The sequence below is a fragment of the Fistularia commersonii genome, chromosome 8, assembly GCF_037954325.1.
Source record: "Fistularia commersonii isolate RoL2024-O1a breed Wild chromosome 8, RoL_Fcom_v1.0, whole genome shotgun sequence".
NCBI lineage: Eukaryota > Metazoa > Chordata > Actinopteri > Syngnathiformes > Fistulariidae > Fistularia > Fistularia commersonii.
This window is the reverse complement of record NC_141291.1, coordinates 4,722,880-4,741,662: the sequence shown is the minus strand read 5'-3', so window position 1 is coordinate 4,741,662 and position 18,783 is coordinate 4,722,880. Positions and strand designations below refer to the sequence as shown.

Sequence of the window (18,783 nt, the reverse complement as noted above, 5' to 3'; positions counted from 1 at the left end):
AGGTTCTGCTGTATTTATATATTATACCATAATACACTAAAACACAAACGATGTCAAGTCTTTGTTTTGCTTGTGTGTTTGTGCGCGCACGTGTTTTTCAGGGGGGCGGAGCTCTTTGAGGCGTCCACTGTGAAAGCCGTGCGAGCGAGACTGGAGGTCGAGAAGACGTCCATGGACCTGCTGAAGAGACAGTAAGTCTCACGGGCGACAGGTTTCTATGGTTACGGCTAGTTTGAGGTCTGAGGTCACTTCCTGTTTGTGTTTTCCGTCAGGATGGAGAGGATCAAGTCGCGGCAGCAGAAATTCCGCAGAGGAAAAGAGCGAATACTCAGTTTGACCCAGGAGAGCTCCCAAGCTGACGGTTTGTAAACAAACCTCCCACCGTTTCCCCGGCAACAGCCTCCCGCATGCATTTCGGACAATTTCCTCTTCCTGTTTCGAACAGGTCCGGAGGCCGTGAAGGGGCAGCCGCAGAAGGAGTGGTGGCGGCCCTGGGTGAACCACGCCTCCAGTGAGTCACGTGACCTGTGACGCCGCTGCTGCTGCTGCAAGGGGTGAGCACCATCTAAACATGAGTGTGTGTGTGTGTGTGTGCGCAAAGTGGTCAGGAGCGGCGACTACTACCTCTTTGAGACGGACAGTGAGGAGGAGGAGGACGAGAAGAAAGAGGAAGAGGAGAAGAAGAAGGGGGAGGAGCTCCCTGAGAAATCTGCCTTCCAGGTTTGGCAACTATAAATAGTATCATTTGTCTGTAAAATGATTATATGTACATCTCTGCATGACATTGCATCCTCATTAACATTAAAGAAAAGAAAAGGAAAGAAATATAGATCAACTTGCAACAAAGAATTACTCGATTAACATTTATTAACATAACAGTGCCCGTTGGTTTACTGACGTAGCTTTCACAAGGTGCGATGATGATTGTTGGCGATATTCGGCACGTTTTCACGAAAAAAGTGGCTTATCAATGTAATAGGGGTGTAATGTCTTTAAGTGACGTCCTCATTTATTTGGCTTCATGCTGTCCACTAACCGTGTTTTTTTAGAGACACTTAACGCAGCCGTCTTTCCTCGTCTCCTATTGTACCTGCAGTGAAACCAAGCGCTACATAAGCTTTCGTCATATTTCCCCATCTTTGCTTTCGGGTGATTTTCGTTTGTCTCATTATCTCCGTCTCTCACCGGCCTGGCGTCGAACCGCCCCATTATTTGAGAATCAAACCCGAAGAAGCTTGGAGCTTTAGAACACCTCGACGTGCGAGTGGCTCGACGAACAGGTTTTCCAAGAGCCGAGTTGTCACCCAGTTGATTTTGAGTTTTGTGATACGAGCCGGGATCTGAGGGATGACAGGAGTCGGTTTGCACTTCCCGCCACTAGCTAGTCCAGCGAGAATCATGGAAAGCATGAGCGAGGCATCGCTCTTCACTTGTCCAGGAAGAGACGGAGATGTTGTTGATGAGATACCGTGACGGAGAGCATCATCTGTAAGATGATTTACGGGGGATTTTGCAGACAGCGCAGCAGACAGAGAGAACGTCAACGGAGACTCTTTCAAAGGCCAGTCAGGGATGGTTTGACGGTTTTAAATAGAAGACCGGCATTTACTCCATGGCTAAATGAAGCTATAAAATGTAGCAAAGTGCGCAGGTTACATTTAGCAACACATTGTAGCATTAAATGTGTAGCCAGTAAGTCAAGTTAAGCTAAGCCAAGCTTGCTAACCAAATGAAAAACTCCTCCAACATCCTCAAATCTTCAAGGTAAATACACTTAATAAACCCAGTTTATTTCTTTCCTTTTGATTTATTATGTATGATTATTTTTTAGACATAATCTGTCATTTATAAAGTATATTATTCTTAAATGTAAAAACACATCACAAGCCGGGGGGCCGGAACAGATTAATAGCATTTCAGGGGGAAATTTAATTTGATACATGAGCAAATTGAGTTACGAGCTCTGTCGCAAAACTCCAGAGTCAAACCTTTCGGTCCATAGAAACATTTGTGAACGTAGAGAAAGGTGTCGTCTGCATACCGGAGTAGCTTTTGACCGCTGGCACTTATTTAACATTTCAGTTTGTTTACCACGCCTGGATCACCGACTCCAGGACAGCCATGAGAGCACGAAGCAACCAGAAGAAACTCTGGAAGAAGAACTCTTCCGAACAGAGAGGCAGGAGAGGAGAGAGGAAAGGAGGTGAGGGAGAACCTCTGGTTCTGGAAGAGTACTTAAATCCATCCGGGTGTCCTTGCATGACGACTACGTATCCCTTGAATCTGGAAGTGGACGGTTAACAGTGACTCCTCCTTCCAGCCGCCAGTGACATCGAGGTGACGGAGGAGTCGGAGGAGGACGGGGAGGACGAGGACCGGGATGAAGGTCCAGGTAGGACCCTTCCAGAGGGGACCAGACGGGGCAGAAGCCACCTCTCTGTTAGACTAAGGCACTTTCTGTGATATATGAGAGTAAGGTACTGGATGACATTTACTTTTAATGACTTTAGCGGCATTGCTCATGGTGTGCATGCTATGACCTCAGCTAGAATCGGTAAATAGGAGGTCCGGACAACAGCGATGGTTCTCACGTGCTCCTCTTTGCTCTCAATCAAAATCATCTCCTGCTGTCAATCAAATTACGTTCATCCGTCGAACACAGTAGTTTAGCTAGTAGAGTTCCTGGTTTGGTTCCAGCCAGGTTCTCTTTGTGTGGATCCTCCATGTTCCTCCCTGGAGTCTCTCCATGTTCTCCTGCCTGGGCATTCTCCAGGTTCTCCATCTTCCTCCAGCAGTCCAAAAAGCAGGTTTCATTGAAGACTCTTACAGATGAATGGTTGGACGTCTCCCTATGTCAGTGTTTCCCAACTTTTTTTGAGCCACGGCACATATTTTACATTGGAAAAATCACACGGCACACCACCAAATAAATATGTCAAAAATATTTTTTAACGAATTAGAATGAAACCGTAGTCTCAATTTACTTAGTGTGAAATCTAATATATCTAATATCTGTTGATTCGTCAAGTTGTAATGCAAATTTCCCACTGATGTGCAACACTTTTTTCAATGTCTGAAGACATGTCATCAATATGTCTGAAAATGGTATTATTTGAGAGAACTGGCTATTTCTTTATCAACGCCAGAGCCGAGCATTTCTTCTACAACGATTTTGCCGGCAGGTAGTATTAATGTTTCGCTACGGTGTGTGGCTGTTCGGATTTAGAGATGAGTTCAGCAACTTTGCAGCAAGCTTTCACTGCTTTCTCACTCGGCTTGGTAGTTTTCAACAATGCTGCCTGTTTGTTTACGCAGATACAAGTCCTTTTTATTTTAAAAATGTATCACTCAAAGCGTCACTAATCACTCTGATACACAGATGCACAGGTTAATTCCCTACCCGTTGCCATCGAATGGGCACGCTGCCCACAGAGACCTAGGAAGACACATTATTTGCATTGGATAAATAATGTTCGGACCAATCGGGTGAAAGTGGGCATTTTTCCACGGCACACCCGACGATCTCTCACGGCACAGTGGTTGGGAAACACTGCCCTATGTGGCTCTGTGATTAGCAGGATCCGGGGTACAACCCGCCTCTTGGGTTTTGCTCCAGCCACCCCCGACCCCGGCCCTGTCATCAAGATTAGCACTAAGAAGGAATGACTAGTTAGACTCCTTCAGCACGTTGCTTTGAAAAGCTTCACCGGGTCACGTCCTGCATGTTTCAGACACGGCCCTGCGGCGGTTCTCCAACACGCTGAGGTTCTGCTGGGTTCTGGTGTCGGCCCTGCTGGACTCGCTGACCGGCTGGCTCAACAGCCTGTGCCAGGAGCACATCGACATCTCCACCGTCCTGCGCATCGAGCACTGCATGCTAACGCAGCAGGCCAAGCAGGTAGACTTCTACACTCCCGGAACAGCAAACCGGGACCAGATCCGGATTTCGTTTGGTGATTCCAATTTTCTTTCGTCTCCACCTTTCAGGGGAAAGTTCCCTCCAGGGAGGCGATCCACGTGTTCTACCAGGAGCAGATGATGAACACATCCAGAGAGTCGGGAATAGATCGAAGTTCCCATGATGCCGAGAGGCTGACGCCAGAGTGGGAGCACTCTGAAGAGAGAGATGGAGGCCACGATGGAGGGGAAGAGGAGCCCGAACCGAAGGAGGGAGCAGAGGAGGGTTGTCCAGGAGCTGGAGCCACCGCTCAGAGCCGGGAGCTGGAATTAGCAAGAGGTTCTCCGAGTGAGCCACACGAAGGCGGAGATGTTCCCGAGGCCGTTTGCTCGTGCGGAACCTCGGCAGATGACGTAGGGGAACCGGGGAGCGTCGTGTCCGTGGAAGTCAGGAGAACCAGCCAAAGGTCCAGACCTAAACTGTCCCGGATGAAGAGGGTGGAATCTTCAAGTTCTTCTTCATCTGAAGAAGAAACAAGCAGGTTGGGCCTCCTAACAACTCACACGTACCTTTAGCTCTTCCATGGAGCAGCTGTAGCCACACGCTGGGTTTACTGCCGTTAGATAGCCAAAGTGTTGATCTCCAAGATGTTATTAAGAACAAACGCACCTAAACATGAACAAATTAGCCTACGGAAGGTTTTTCGATTAAATTTTCAATCGACCCGCAAACAAGCCTCGGTGCACGAACACGCAAACAAATAAACTCACAGGCTCTCCCATGTTTTAGCGTTGTAGCATAGCGGCAGTCGTGCATGCTTCTCTGCTTTGTTTACATTGTTGTGTTCTCCTGTTATTACACTTATTTGTGCTTTTTTTTCAGTAAGTTAGCTCATTATGGCTCCCAAAAAGTTCAAAATGCTAGTGATATTGGTGTTGAAAAGAAATTAAAAATGACAGTTGGAGACTGATTACATCTGACGAAGGAAATAATGGCGGCCTATTTTCCGGACCATAAAGTGCACCGCATTATAAGGCACAATATCAATGAACAGGTCCATTTTCATGACATACGGTATATAAAACGAAACAAAATAGTCAGTTCAGTCGAATTTTATTCAACTCATTCACTCGTTCAGTAACTCATTGCTCAATTTTATCTTCTAAATGTGGCCTTCTCACTTTGTTCCCTTGAACACTCTGTTTGGTCTTCTTTATTCGGTGCATTTCATCTGCTTGCTTCCTCCACTTCCCTACCGTTGATTCATTAATGTTGAATTATTTTGCATCTGCGCTATTTCCATGATCTACTGAGTTTCTACCTTGAGTTTTAATTCCACTTTGTCAGCATTTCTCTTAACAGGTGCAATTTGTGCGGGTCCTCATACACACAAATAAGAAAAAAAAGAACAAATTTATTTATCCCAAAAGAAATGGTTGTGCCAGAGTTACAAGAAAAATATAACAATAATAAATAATATTAGAAAATTGTATTAGCATTCAAAAATAAACAAACAAACAAACAAACAAATAAATAAGAGAAAAGGGGAGAATAAGAAATACAAAAAAACTATAAAGTGTCTTAAGTAACAAGTGAAAACCATAAACTATCTTAAGTATAAAGTGAAAGATAAGGAGTGCACAAGAATATTAAAAAAAATATTGTACATGTAGCTGTTATGAAATATTGCACAGTTATGAACATATATAGATAAATTATTACAATTCAAATTTTACAATTTACAGTAAGTGGGTGAGATTTTTTTTTTTTTTTTTTTTTGAGGTTTACATAAAATTGGTTCAAGGTCAGTAAGCCCAACAAGAATTCATTCATAAGGATCATAAGCCGCACGGATGATTTTTGAGAAAATGTATGGATTCTAAGTGCGCCCTATAGTGCAAAAAAGTGGTAATCTGTGCGTAGTGTTGGGGTTACTAGTACCAAGTGCTATGACATGGCTACAGACCATCTGTACGATCCTGAAGAACAAAAGGGCGCTGATGGGGCTTAAAGGCGACTAATTTGGATGAATGAAAGACAGCTCGCTGGAGATCGCGTCAGCGAGAAGGCCTTAATTTTGCTGATGTAGTGAAGGAAACGCCGAGTACAAAGGCTGGCAAGAAGAGAAAGAACATTGGAATCACTGGAATAATTAAGGTTGTCTTTAGTTCCATCCTGTTTTTTTTTGCCCCAAACAAACCCATAAAAAAGTTTCAAAAGGTTACAGTGTGGTATTATGGGCTGGAGAACAGTTGACAGTGATTTCAGCGGGGAACGATTTGGTTCCTGAACGGAGTCAAAGAGCAAATTTAAATTGGCATGCTGAGGTTTTACTGTAGAACCAACAGGTGTCTCTTCGTCAAGGTTCCTCCTTTCTAGTCAAGATGAATCCGGGTGGTTCCATGTTGGCCTCCTGCTTTAGATTCTCCTTATCCTCCCAGGATGTAGCTGTGGCGCCCCCCGGAGGCCGGACGCGGGGATGGCCGTCCACTGTTGAACCCCATGCTAAGGATTGCATCTTTTGTGTGTCTGAACAGAGCTGAGGAGTCGAACCCACTTCCTGTGGGCGCGCAACCGCTGCCTTGCTCTTCCCCTCCGTCGCCGTCCTCCGCCCACCTCCCCCCGTCCTACAGCTTGGCCCTGGGCCTGGATCTCCAGCAGGAGGAGGACGGAAGCAGGAGGAAGCCGGGGTCGGGATTCGGGAGGCGGCGCCTTCTGGACCAGAGGGACGACTTCCTGTCCGACTGCGCCTCCACTTCCTGTGCGCTGGCGTCCCGGCCTCAGGAGCTGACGGCCAGCGAGCTGCTGAGGAACAGGTAAGGAGCAGGCGAGGTTTAGGAGCTCCGCCTCGCTGCAGGTCACCGACATCTAAAATGCCCCGCTCTTCCAGGACCTTCTACGCCGAGGAGCTGGATGCCTCCGACTGTTTCTATAGCAACCAGCCCCAGCTGCTCCAGCTGTGCTACGCTATCTACAACATCCTGGCCGCCAGGTAGCGCCAACTTAACCGTTGATCGATTGAGTCGGAACTAGCGTCGATTCTTGGTCCGCCATCTTCACCGCGTCTCCTGACCTCAGGTCGGAGACGGTGTGCTACCTGGTCATCGTGTTGAACCACATGGTGTCGGGCAGCTGTCTCACGCTGGTGCTCCCCGTTCTGGTGTTCCTGTGGGCGACGCTGTCCGTGCCCCGCCCCAGTAAGACCTTCTGGATGACGGCCATCATCTACACGGAGGTTAGCGCGCACTCTCGCTCTCGCGTTGCCGCCGGCCGTCGCCGCCGGCTCCAGAGATTCAGCCCCTCTCCGTCCGCAGGTCACCATCGTCATCAAGTACTTCTTCCAGTTCGGGTTCTTTCCCTTCAACCAGAAGCTGGAGGTGGACCGATCCAAGCCCTTCCATCCGCCCAACATCCTTGGGGTGGAGAAGAAGGAGGGCTACGTCCTGTACGACCTGCTGCAGCTACTGGCCCTGTTCTACCACCGAGCCATTCTCAAAGTAACACACCGTCGAACGCAACAATTTGCTTTTTATTGAAGTTTTCTCTAATGGGGGGTTTCAACATTCTGACACAAATTATTTGCGATTTTTCATTATTATTACCATTTTTGTTTTATTATTATTATTATTATTATTATTATTATTATACTATGATCTGATATGGCTATTTAATATTATTTTTGTTGTTTAATAATTGTTATTATTATTATTATTTTGATATTATTAATTATTTTGTTATGAGCTGTAGTATTGGTTTTATGATTTGATATTATTTATTATTATTCTATTTACTATTATTATAATTTTGTATTACAGTGATCCCTCGCTATAACGCTGTTTACTTTTCACGGTTTCGCTACTTCACGGATTTGCATCGTGCGTTGCGTTCTGCATTTTGATTGGCTAAAAATTCACTCCGCTTCTTCTCTACCTGTGCGTCAATAACCTTGCAGTTTAATATGTACACGTACGTAAAACAGCTTGCCGAATTTACATTACGTACGTGCAAATTCTCTTGCAATTTCGAGTTTCTCTAAAACCCATAATGTTGACAAAACGCTCTGGAGCGACAAAAGCACCTGCGGCAGGAAGATGCTATCTATCGCAGATGAAGTTAAACTTCTGGACATGCTAAGGGAAGGGAAAAGCTATGCGGCTGTAGGTCGGCATTATGAAATTAATGAATCTTCCGTTTGTTCCATAAAGAAGGAAGAAAAAAACATAAGGACGACAGCAGCAATGTTTAATAGAGTATTTAATTGTATAATAATTAAAAAAAAAAAGGACTCCACGGATTTTGCCCATCACGGGTTCTTTTTGGAAAGTAACCCCTGCAAAAAACAAGGGTATACTGTATTTAACATTATTTTGTTATGTCGTTTATTTGATATCGTTAGTATCTTCTATCCTTTAATATTATAATTTTCTTTTCTGTGGAGGTTCTCAGTCTTTCGGGTCATGGTGAAATCTTGTCGAAATCTTCTTGTTGTGGAAAATGGACTTGAATTTGTTGACGTTGATTATTATTGTCATTATTGATAGATCAGTGTGGCTGTTGTTGATTTTTTTTGCTGATTAAATGTTTGTTAAAAGGTGCCAAAGTTACATCTCAGTCCCCCTCCTCCCAGTGCCATGGACTCTGGGACCAGACCGTCACCACGGACGCTGGCGCTCCGTGTCACCGTGACGACGAGCCGCGGTCCAACCGCAGCTCCACCTCCGCCGACCCGACCGACGGCACAAATGCGCTGCGGCGGCGAGGCACGAGGCGGACGCAGTCCAGCTCCACGCAGCGGCCCTCGCCTGCAGGTTGGACTTAGCGTAGCGCTTATTATTAGTAATAAAGTATTGATTACAGATTACTTTCTGTATCGTACCTCCAGGCAGTGTCAGCTCCAGAGCCACGCCCCTCAGCCGCTGGGACCTCCTCCTGGAGAAAGTCACAGAGCTGTCCATCCGCGCCAAGCAGTACTCTGTTAGCAGGTATGCTAACGCAGACCGTGCACGTGCGGCGGCGCCCGGATTAACCCCGCCCCCTTTTCCCCCAGGTGTTTGTCCGTGTACCGGCCCGTGCGTCACTTCTTCCGTGCTCTGGTGCAGCCCGAGTACAGCGCCGTCACCGACGTCTACGTCCTGATGTTCCTCGCCGACACCGTGGACTTCATCATCATCGTCTTCGGCTTCTGGGCCTTCGGGGTAAGGCCCGCCCCCTACTGCCTGCAGGCTCCGCCCCCTGGTTCAACAAAAAACAAATCAAGCCGTTTTTTTTTTCCAGAAACACACGGCCGCAGCCGACATCACCTCCTCCCTGTCTGAAGATCAGGTTCCAGAAGCGTTCCTGGTCATGGTTCTCATTCAGTTTGGTACGTGACCCATATTCGTTATCGCCGATGTTCTCAGCTTAGCTACGTCGTTTTCATCGCCCGCCTGCGTCTCCATCTGGTCTGCAGGGACCATGGTGATCGACCGAGCCCTCTATCTGAGGAAAACCGTTTTGGGGAAGCTGGTGTTCCAAGTGATTTTGGTTTTCGGGATTCATTTCTGGATGTTCTTCATCCTGCCGACGGTGACCGAGAGGTGAGTCGGAAAAACATCTCCATTCTTTCCGAATAAATAAAACCGTATCCTGTCGTCCGTCTGCCCATCCCACTCCCTGTCTCGCTTCCTCCAGGCGTTTCAATCAGAACCTGGTGGCTCAACTCTGGTACTTCGTCAAATGCATCTACTTCGGCCTCTCGGCATATCAGATCCGGTCAGGCTACCCCACCCGAGTCCTGGGGAACTTCCTGACGAAGAGCTACAACTACCTCAACCTCTTCCTGTTCCAGGGGTGAGTCGCTAGCTTAGCTAGAACCTCCAAACCGGAGCCTTCCGCTGACCACGGCTAATCCGTCCAGGTTCCGCTTGGTACCCTTCCTGACGGAGCTGCGAGCGGTGATGGACTGGGTGTGGACGGACACCACCCTGTCTCTGTCCTCCTGGATTTGTGTGGAGGACGTCTACGCCCACTGCTTCGTCCTCAAGTGCTGGAGGGAGTCGGAGAAGGTCAGTCCCCTCCCCCGCGAGGCGACCGCCGGCTGCGAGTTCGGTGGTTGACGTGTCCGTCCGGTGCTCCGGTCCTCAGCGGTACCCTCAGCCCCGGGGCCAGAAGAAGAAGCGGGTGGTGAAGTACGGCATGGGAGGTTTGATCGTCCTACTGCTCATCTGCATCGTCTGGTTCCCGCTGCTCTTCATGTCGCTCATCAAGTCGGTCGCAGGCGTCGTCAACCGACCGCTGGACGTCTCCGTCACCATCACGCTGGGGGGCTTTCAGGTGAGGGTCATACTTCATTATCCAAACCTGGCGTTGTTAGTCTGTGTAGCTTCTCATTTGCTGATTTGTTTGGACAGCCCATCTTCACCATGAGCGCTCAACAGAACCAGCTGAAGGATCTGACCGAGGAGGACTTCACCTCCTTCATCAGCTCCTACAGTTACACGCCGGTGAGTATCCGAATCCGAGTGTCGCGACCGCTACTCAGGAGCTAGCCGGGGCGCTAACGCTCCGCCTCGTCTCTCAGAGTGCCTTGCAGTTCCTGGAGGCGTACGGCCCCGAGGACGTGACGGTGGCGGAGCTTCAGGGCAGCAGCAACTCTCTGTGGACCATCAGCCCGCCCAGCAGGCAGTACCTGAGCCAGGTCCTGAACCTGGACCACTTCCCCTTGACTCTGTCCTGGACCGTCCAGAGGTCGGACCGCCCGTCGATAACCGAGGGGGTCGGTAATGCCGCCGTCCGAGATTCGATCGCGGACCGATAACGTTTTTCCGACAGGAACCTGAGTCTCGGGGCGAAGGCGGAGCTTGCTTCGGGTAAACACGTGACCTACCTGGACGACGGGACTCGCCTGGAGCTGATCCAGCTGCTGAACGGAACCAGAACCCTCCCTGTGTAAGTCATTTAGCATCCGACATTGTTTACGTCGACCTTTATTTTGAACATCAACAACTATATTGACTCGCAAACCCATGCTCATGTTCTGCTAACGTTGCTTGTTTGTTCAAATCCCTGCTAATATCACCGCCGGGTCTGTTTGTCCAGCACCATACAGGAAGTACTGCCGTGTTTCCTCCGTGCTCCGAGCGACTCCAACGCCAAGCCCATTGATCAGCTCTACCCAGGTTACCAACAGGCAACAACACTGCATACATGTTCAGGTCCAGAAGTTCCCTGTCGGATTGTGTTCAGTGGTCTCTCTTGTCCAATCAGACGACCGCTACAAGGACATACTGCTGGCCCTGGAGCGAACCACCAATCAGAGTCGGGAGATCCAGGAGTGGTGGATTGTGGACCAGCCGGCCAGCAGCCTGGTGACGCTCGGGGGCGGGGCTTCGCCGGATGAGCGGAGGGAGGCGGGGCTTCAGCTCTTTGTTTTCAGCGACAAAGTCAGTCCACCGAGCTTGGGCTTCCTGGCAGGATATGGGTAGGTGATCACCACGGCGACAACGGACGTGCAAGTTGTGAAATCTGACATTGGAATCAAAGCTACTTCTTTAGCTTTTTTGATTAACGTTATGAAGTTTTTTTCAATCACACTGAAGCTATATTAGCTGTAAAGCTCAGCTAAAGGGCCGGGATAAAGATTTGCTGACGGTACCTTGATCCGGGAGTCTTCATCAGTTCAGATCTAGCAAGGGAGTCGACCCTAAAGAACCATGTGGACCCCCGGACCCTTGGCTCACTTGACCGAGGGGAGTCCGGGTGTATGTTGGTCGGAGACGAACGGCGCCCTCCTCTGTTAAGCGATGGTCACTTCCTGTTTCTGCAGGATCATGGGACTGTACGCCTCGGTGGTCCTGGTCATCGGGAAGTTTGTGCGGGAGTTTTTCAGCGGGATCAGCCACTCCATCATGTTCGAGGAGCTCCCCTGCGTCGACCGAATCCTCAAACTCTGCACCGACATCTTCCTGGTACCCAAACCGACACAGAACCGCATTCGCCCATTGAGGTTTTTTTTTTTGTTTTGTTTTGTTTTCGCTGCGATCTGATTGGCTGTGTCTGCGTCAGGTGAGGGAGACTGGCGAGCTGGAGCTGGAGGAGGAGCTTTATGCCAAGCTGATCTTCCTGTACCGCTCCCCCGAAACCCTGATAAAGTGGACCCGACGCTGATTTCAGCAGATCCACCGGGGATCCAGTGTGGATCCGGACCCACCGGTGTCGGCTTTTTCGACAGAGAACTTTCCAGGCTGCGGAGAAAACATGGTTCCTCCGCTGTTCGAACAAGAACCTACTCGGAGCACTGTCAGGATCTTCTTCAGATGTTTTCTTTATCTTCTCCAGAAGTTACCCCAGATGATCTCTAGGGGGCTTCGAGGGAACCAATGGTTCCCCTCCGAGGAGGAAGCCAAAACCGAGGTAGTGAAGGCTTCCCAAATGTTTCCTGGTTGTTCTTGAGGACTTCTCCGATGACCTCCAGATAATCTCCAGAGAACTTTCCACAGTATTCCCTAGATGTTCATTTAATGGAGTCTCGTCCCCGTCCAAGTGTTCTTCACGTCTACTGTAGATGTTCTTCGTGTGTTCTCTCGGTGTTTCATGAAGGAGTCGTCACCTTGGAAACAAACCGGAACGTCACTGGGACATGACTGGAAGGTTGTCGTTACGGCGACGTTACTGGATTGTTACTTTGAAAAACTATCAGAGCACTACTGGAATGTTGCTTATTTGCTGGATGACAAATAGGAGCATCTCAAAGGCGGAGCTAAAGGCTAAGAGAGATTTACGCGGTGTCCTGGAAAATCCTGGAAAGTCCGTAAATGGGAAGTCACTATTTATTTGAACTTTTGTGTTTACAGGGCATACATCAGTGTTTAGCAGCGCTACGCTAATAATTAGCTTCATTGTTGGCACTACGAGTAGCTTTGCGCCAGAATAGTGTAGCGCTACATTAGCCCTACATTATCTCTACACTAGCACATTAGCTTGGAGCTTCATTTTAGATACATGTGAACCATTTTGGGGTGGGGCTAAGTGAAGCTAACTGGAAACCCAGCGATGCTAAAGGACTCTGTCGTGTAAAAGAAAAAAAAAAAGTGTGAAATTGATCTGTGAACTTTTGTTTCCTGTGAAAGACTGAAAAACGAATAATGGTGAAAACCAAATAAAAGCTTTAAGAGCCGATCACGTGGTTAGAGCCGAGGTAATCAATAACTTCACAGTCTTTCGCGTCTTTATTACCGGATGAGTCGTGTTTGAGACACGTGACTCGTACAGGAGCGAACATTCACAGCCAGGAACAGAAGAAAAAACCAGGGTTAAGTCATCCGTGCTGTTGATTTATCAGGATCGATCGATAACCGATTGATCGGGCAGGAGGCCGAAACCCTGGAAAAGTCGGGGGACGGAAAAACCTGTGCGGTGCCGGACGACACTTGTGCTGTCAATAAGAGACCACTGCTGTCCGATCAATTGGACCAATCGATCGATCTGTTCGCCCACTTTCTTATCATTGCAGATATAGATTTAGCGCTAAAACGTTTTTTGCAAGTAACTATAGGCAGCCATTTGGATTCCTTTTTTTTTTTTTTAACATCGAAGACTAAACAGCAGCGAGACGGGAGGACACTAGCGATGCCATTGGCCAGTTGAAGCCCAAGCCCCGATGAGGAAGTGGTATTGATCCCAATGGGAATCGATCAATTTGGTCAAAGCGGCCACAAAAGCATTATTTGTTATTCTTTTCATTCCTAAATATTTACGTTATGGGTTTATATTCTTGGTATCTGTTCAGGATGTTCCAGCAGGTTCTCCTGGCGCCATCTTTGACCGCCTGATGACTTCTGGAACAAGATGGCAACGAGCAGCAGTTCTGGGGGAGTCCACTGAGGTCAGAGGCTTCGTGTGATGAAACTTGGTTTTTGGATACAAGACCTCGAACGCATCGCCACATATCAATCAAATACAAGTGGTTGGACGTGAAAGCGGGTACAGACTGCTCCAGAGCGGGAAGTAAATCCTGAATTCCTGGAACCCAAGATTTCCTAGAAGAACCCTCTAGGGGTTTTTGGCCTGTTTTAGGGCATATTATTTTGGTTATGAAGGTTCGAAAGGTCTTCTTATGTCCAACGTGACTGTGACGTAAACAGAACATCGTGAGTTTGTTCGGCGTGTGGGATCGAAAAGTTCCCGGATGATGTTGTGTGACTCTTTCGAAGGTCCTGGGAAGGAGCGGGCGAACGCTGACAGAACGAAGACGGCGAACATTCTGACGAAAAAACATGGCTGCTGCTGTTTTTCTGCAGATCCTAAAAAAAGGAGTGTTTAGAAAATGTGTGATCCGTCCGTGGAAGCCCGTAAAAAAAATTGAACTCCGCTCCGGTTTGACCTCCGGGGTCATTCCCGCCGCCGCCGGACGTTCCCGAAGGCGTCCCGGAGAGCGAGAGGAATTGGGATGTGCTGTCGTCATGGAAACGCCCTGCTGCTCGCCGAGGCAAAGCCGCCATCTCCTCCGCCGTGACGAATCTGGTCTGGTTTCCGGACACGACCCTCGGTGCCGTCATCAGTCACACGATGCGCCGCCGCTCTCTGATTGGTCGTCCCCAGGCGAGGTCATCCTTAGCTTCTCCGCGCTGGAGAACCTCCTGTGTGACGCTCCGCCATCCGATGTCACGTGGATTGCAGCCGCTGTCACGTGACTAGGCAACGGTTTGCTGTGAAAGTCAGCGGCGCCGGTGGCCGGTAGGCTCCGCCTCCGATAGGGAGCGGCGGACGTGGCGAGGAGGGAGATGGAGGAAAGCGACAGGGAGGAGACGGAAGGGAGTAGCGGCGTCTGGGAACCCTCTTGCGCCATCAGGAGGTGGCTCAGTGCACTGCTTGGGGGCAGCCGCGTCGCGTAGGCTACCTCGGGGCTTTCAGGAAGGGTTCGCCCTTCCCTTCCCGCCGCGGCGTGCAGCGACGGCGGGTGGCGTAACGGGACGGTGACGGAGGCGTCGTCATCCGACTGCGGCGTCGCCCAACACGTGAGGCTAGGGGAGAGAGGCGGCGTGTCGCGGCGCTCCTGGGAGATGCTAAAGACACCGTCGGCGCCGCCGTCCCCTCTGCGGAGCCCTTGCGGTTTGGCCTCCAGGCCCTGCGACTGGACGTAGTTGACCACGCCGTTGAGGGGCGTGGCCAAGGAGGAGGCGGGCCGGCGGGTGCGGTGCACGTCGATGACGGTGGAGTAAATGTCACGCAGGTTGATCACTTTGGTCTTCTTGTCGCGGTTCTCATGCAGCACGGCGTTAGCGCAGATGAAGAGGAAAATGCCGACGCCCATGACGAGGGGGCCGAAGACCTTCAGCCTATCGGAGTACAGATATCTGGCGGGAAGCACAGCCGAACGGTGATTAGGCTCCGCCCACAATGATGTCATCAATTGTCCTTATTGGGCTAAACAACAAAACCTGGTGAAATACACTAATTGCTAACTGCTATTGCTAACAGATATCCAGACTCACCTGTCCAGGAAGTCCTGCACCAAAGCTCGCAGGAAATTTCCAGAGAGCCTCGAAGTCTTTCTGCTCCCCGTCTTGTTCAGTCCTTTGTCTCCGTCCTCGACCCGGCCTCTGTCTTTTCCCCTTCCGTCTCCAGTCGTGTCCCCTCCATCACCTCCTGTGACCCGCTCTCCCTTGTTGCCATGGTTACTTCCTGTGTCTCCTCCACTGAGTCCTCTTTCTTTTAGATTTCCTACTCGGTCACTCCCCTTGTCTTCTTTGTCTCCTCCCCAGTCACCTTTGTGACTTCCTGTGTCTCCTTTACCTCCCCCCCTGTCACCTAGGTCACTTCCTGTCTCTCCCTCACCTCTTCCTAGGTCACTTCGGTCATTTCCTGTGTCTCCTTCGCCTCCTCCCCTGTTGCTTTGGTCACTTCCTTTGCCTCCTTTGTCCCCTCCTCTGTCTCCTTGGTCACTTCCTGTGTCTTTTTCGTCTCCTCCCCTCTCACCTCGGTCACTTCCTGTGTCTCCTTCGCCTCCTCCCCCGTTGCTTTGGTCACTTCCTGTGTCTCCTTCGCCTCCTCCCCAGTTGCTTTGGTCACTTCCTTTCCCTCCTTTGTCCCCTCCTCTGTCTCCTTGGTTACTTCCTTTGTCTCCCTCCCTCTTTCCTCCTCCTCTCCCTCGGTCGTCTTCGTCTGGTCGCTGGGAAAAGTTAAAACGGAAATTCAAACTTTGTCCGTCATCAGGAACCATTCAATAGGCTTATAAGGATTATGCAGATTAGACGAGCAGTAATCCGCAATTTAACACGGGGATGAAGAACACGCCCTCACACACACACACACACACACACACACACACACACACACGGGGACATGGACAAAATTAAATCAAAAAAATGAGCCAAGAACGCAGAATAATCCGCACCTTAGCTCCGGCGGGCGAGGACACGGATGCCAGCGCGGCGCCCTCCTGTGGCCGGGAGCTCGGGAACAGACCGTCCCGGGGCCAGTAGCCCAGCGCTGCCATGACGACGCCCACCAAAAGGACCAGGACGCCGAGCGCCGCCACCAGTCCCGACAGCGAGCACAGCTTCAGCTTCCCCTTCACCACCACCGCCTCGTTCCTGGCGGATGGGGTCGGGAGGTCAGCGAGGTCGATGACATCATCAGGTGTCGTCGTGTGCGCACGTGCGTTACCTCTTCCTCTTGCTGCGCCTCTTGCGTGGGTGCGCTTTGTGCGGTTTGGCGTGCAGCGAGTCCTGGCGACGCGCGTTGAACCGCAGGAGGCCGCCTGTTGCGATCATCGCCGCCGCTGATCAGATGGCGGCCCGGCGGGCCAGACCCCGCTTCAGGCGCCGCCGCCGCCGCCACTTAACTCTGACAACGACTTCCTGTGTGAGACGGAAAAGCGGAAAAGACCATTTCTTGCCCTGAACTGCTTTTCGAACGGGATTATTTGAAATTCAGATGAAGCGCTCTGAAAATAAGACATGGTCATGTTACCTGCTCCTGAGATGGTCACATGACCTTCTCTCGAGAAGGTCATGTGACCATCTCAGGTGTATAATAGCCACGGCCCCAAACTTTGTTAAAACTGCATGTTTCCCCATGCTGCATGCTGATCAGAAGTGTGTGTGTGTGTGTGTGTGTGTGTGTGTGTGTGTGTGTGTGTGTGTGTGTCAGTGTGTCAGTGTGCTGCACTCTGCGCCTCCAAAGCGCAGCATCAGCAACTGGATCACAACAACAAGGCGTGAAAACCGATGGATCGATACCCACAGACACACAGATCAATACTCGGCTGCTCCGTAAATACCGTGTCAATCGGGATCAATGCCGAATCGATCATGATCAATTCAATCGAAAAACGATAACAACAGTGATCGGTGCTGATCAATTATGCAGATATATTGACAACAACGCGCTGATCAGTAGTGATCGATCCGGCGCAGTGGTGTTCATACTGCATCATTTCATAACACCTTCAGTCAAAGGATCGATACCGGCTGTCCTTCCGATCAGTCAAGATCTGCTGATCGTGACAGGGGATCGATCCATCGATAGATCGGTAAGACGCGCACACGCACATGCACACAGATACAAGAACGTGGTCTCACGTCGCTGCGGCTGCTTCATGTTGCTGCTCGCTTCTTCATCCCGATGCTTCACGCTACGATTTCGGCATCGTCGCTCCTCCTCCTCTTCATCTCCTCTTCATCCTCCTCTTCATCTCCTCTTCATCCTCCTCTTCATCCTCCTCTTCATCCTCCTCCTCTTCTCGCCCCTCCACTCCTCCCTCGATCCTCCTTTCCTCCCTCCTTCTAGCCCCCTCCCCGAACTTCAACCGGAGTCCTATCTTAAAAAAACAAACATCATTGCAATGCATTGAAAGTCATTCATGCAAAAAAGTTTTTACATGAATGACTTTTTTTAATGCAATTGCACGTTTGTTTTTTTTTCTCTTACAAACAATAATAAGGGTCTGGAGCCTTAAAGACCTCAAATACTATGTTTTAAACTTTTTCTGCCATAATGACAAATCAAGTGAAAACGTATTTTGAATAGGAAGTATAAATCTATTATATTTGATATCATATTTTTTTTCTTTTGATTTATTTTCAATGTACTCCAAAATGCTGAGTCATAGTTCGCTGGGCATCGGGTCACGTGACATTCGGAGGCGGCGAGGTAGTGACGTCACAGAGGGCTTCGTTTATTTTCTCTGGACTAAGGATTTTTCGATTCAGGCTGTCCAGTTTCCCCCATTATAATGCGAATATAAAATGTAATTCATTTGCCCATCCTAAAATTCATCCGATAGTGGTCTGACTGTCGCCACTCGGCCAACGTCGCCGACATCCTAGCTTTGGCTTTAGCTTAGCATTAGCACCTAGCGTTGGCAAACATGGCTTCAAATTCAGACGCCGGGGACTAAACCAGACCGGCATAGGAGAGTTTGGCTCAATAATACCAAAGCTTTCTGTTTAAAGAGAAGGAGGTTGTTTTAATTACCCATCCCACGGTAGTCTGAGTCATCACTCCATCAGTGTTGCTGACATGCCAGCTTTGGTTTATAGCTTAGCATTAGCACTCAGCGTTAGCAAACATAACTCAAAGTTCAGGCGTCAGGGAGCAAACCGGACCTCCATGGGAGAATTTGGCTCAATAATACCAAAGCTCTTTGTTTAAAGGGGGTTTCACCTTAAAGTTTTTCGTTTGTTGTACAGAGTTCTTTGATAGTTTAACTTGTCTGTTGCTAATTTACAAGTATAAAGTTTTCAAAGCATGGTAACAATGCTTTTACCGAACCAATTAGTGATTTAAGTGCTTCGGTATTCTTTTTAAAAATATACCTTTAAATGAAACAACCGCCCTTTAAGGTTGCTGTAAACATGCCTTGACAGGATCAGTTACATTTCTAAAAACACTGGCTGCTCAAT

The 18,783-nt window shown here is 49.2% G+C and overlaps 2 protein-coding genes across 2 annotated transcripts in view; one reads left to right on the top strand and one right to left on the bottom strand.

The window, feature by feature from the left end:
- LOC147231666 (piezo-type mechanosensitive ion channel component 2-like) overlaps window positions 1-13,084 on the top strand; it is a 35,460-nt gene extending 22,376 nt beyond the window's left edge. The window contains exons 28-54 of the mRNA XM_086150629.1: window positions 102-191; window positions 273-361; window positions 446-511; window positions 602-720; window positions 2,083-2,203; window positions 2,321-2,392; window positions 3,732-3,898; window positions 3,988-4,439; window positions 6,436-6,714; window positions 6,789-6,890; window positions 6,977-7,133; window positions 7,213-7,395; window positions 8,526-8,706; window positions 8,781-8,880; window positions 8,946-9,093; window positions 9,173-9,260; window positions 9,348-9,474; window positions 9,569-9,727; window positions 9,795-9,942; window positions 10,022-10,210; window positions 10,288-10,380; window positions 10,458-10,624; window positions 10,709-10,825; window positions 10,976-11,055; window positions 11,144-11,357; window positions 11,703-11,844; window positions 11,942-13,084. Of these exons, the coding sequence (XP_086006755.1) occupies window positions 102-191; window positions 273-361; window positions 446-511; window positions 602-720; window positions 2,083-2,203; window positions 2,321-2,392; window positions 3,732-3,898; window positions 3,988-4,439; window positions 6,436-6,714; window positions 6,789-6,890; window positions 6,977-7,133; window positions 7,213-7,395; window positions 8,526-8,706; window positions 8,781-8,880; window positions 8,946-9,093; window positions 9,173-9,260; window positions 9,348-9,474; window positions 9,569-9,727; window positions 9,795-9,942; window positions 10,022-10,210; window positions 10,288-10,380; window positions 10,458-10,624; window positions 10,709-10,825; window positions 10,976-11,055; window positions 11,144-11,357; window positions 11,703-11,844; window positions 11,942-12,043 (3,952 nt within the window). The 3' untranslated portion in view covers window positions 12,044-13,084. The remainder of the gene's footprint in view (window positions 1-101; window positions 192-272; window positions 362-445; window positions 512-601; window positions 721-2,082; window positions 2,204-2,320; window positions 2,393-3,731; window positions 3,899-3,987; window positions 4,440-6,435; window positions 6,715-6,788; window positions 6,891-6,976; window positions 7,134-7,212; window positions 7,396-8,525; window positions 8,707-8,780; window positions 8,881-8,945; window positions 9,094-9,172; window positions 9,261-9,347; window positions 9,475-9,568; window positions 9,728-9,794; window positions 9,943-10,021; window positions 10,211-10,287; window positions 10,381-10,457; window positions 10,625-10,708; window positions 10,826-10,975; window positions 11,056-11,143; window positions 11,358-11,702; window positions 11,845-11,941) is intronic.
- Window position 13,085: 1 nt separating this feature from the next.
- On the bottom strand, window positions 13,086-17,663 carry tmem200ca (transmembrane protein 200C, genome duplicate a). The gene is made up of 5 exons (XM_086150630.1): window positions 17,461-17,663; window positions 16,544-16,737; window positions 16,272-16,470; window positions 15,370-16,046; window positions 13,086-15,231 (listed from the first exon to the last, which is right to left on the bottom strand). Exons 2-5 carry the CDS (start codon window positions 16,648-16,650, stop codon window positions 14,433-14,435), a joined length of 1,782 nt encoding a protein of 593 aa, XP_086006756.1. The 5' UTR covers window positions 16,651-16,737; window positions 17,461-17,663; the 3' UTR covers window positions 13,086-14,432.
- Between the last annotated feature and the right edge of the window lie 1,120 nt (window positions 17,664-18,783).

Coding starts and splice junctions, on each gene's coding strand:
- tmem200ca (XM_086150630.1), bottom strand. CDS start 16,650: ATGATCGCAACAGGCGGCCTCCTGCGGTTCAACGCGCGTCGCCAGGAC. Junction 16,471..16,543: donor AGGCGCAGCAAGAGGAAGAG/GTAACGCACGTG, acceptor CCCATCCGCCAG/GAACGAGGCGGTGGTGGTGA. Junction 16,047..16,271: donor CCTCGCCCGCCGGAGCTAAG/GTGCGGATTATT, acceptor AACTTTTCCCAG/CGACCAGACGAAGACGACCG.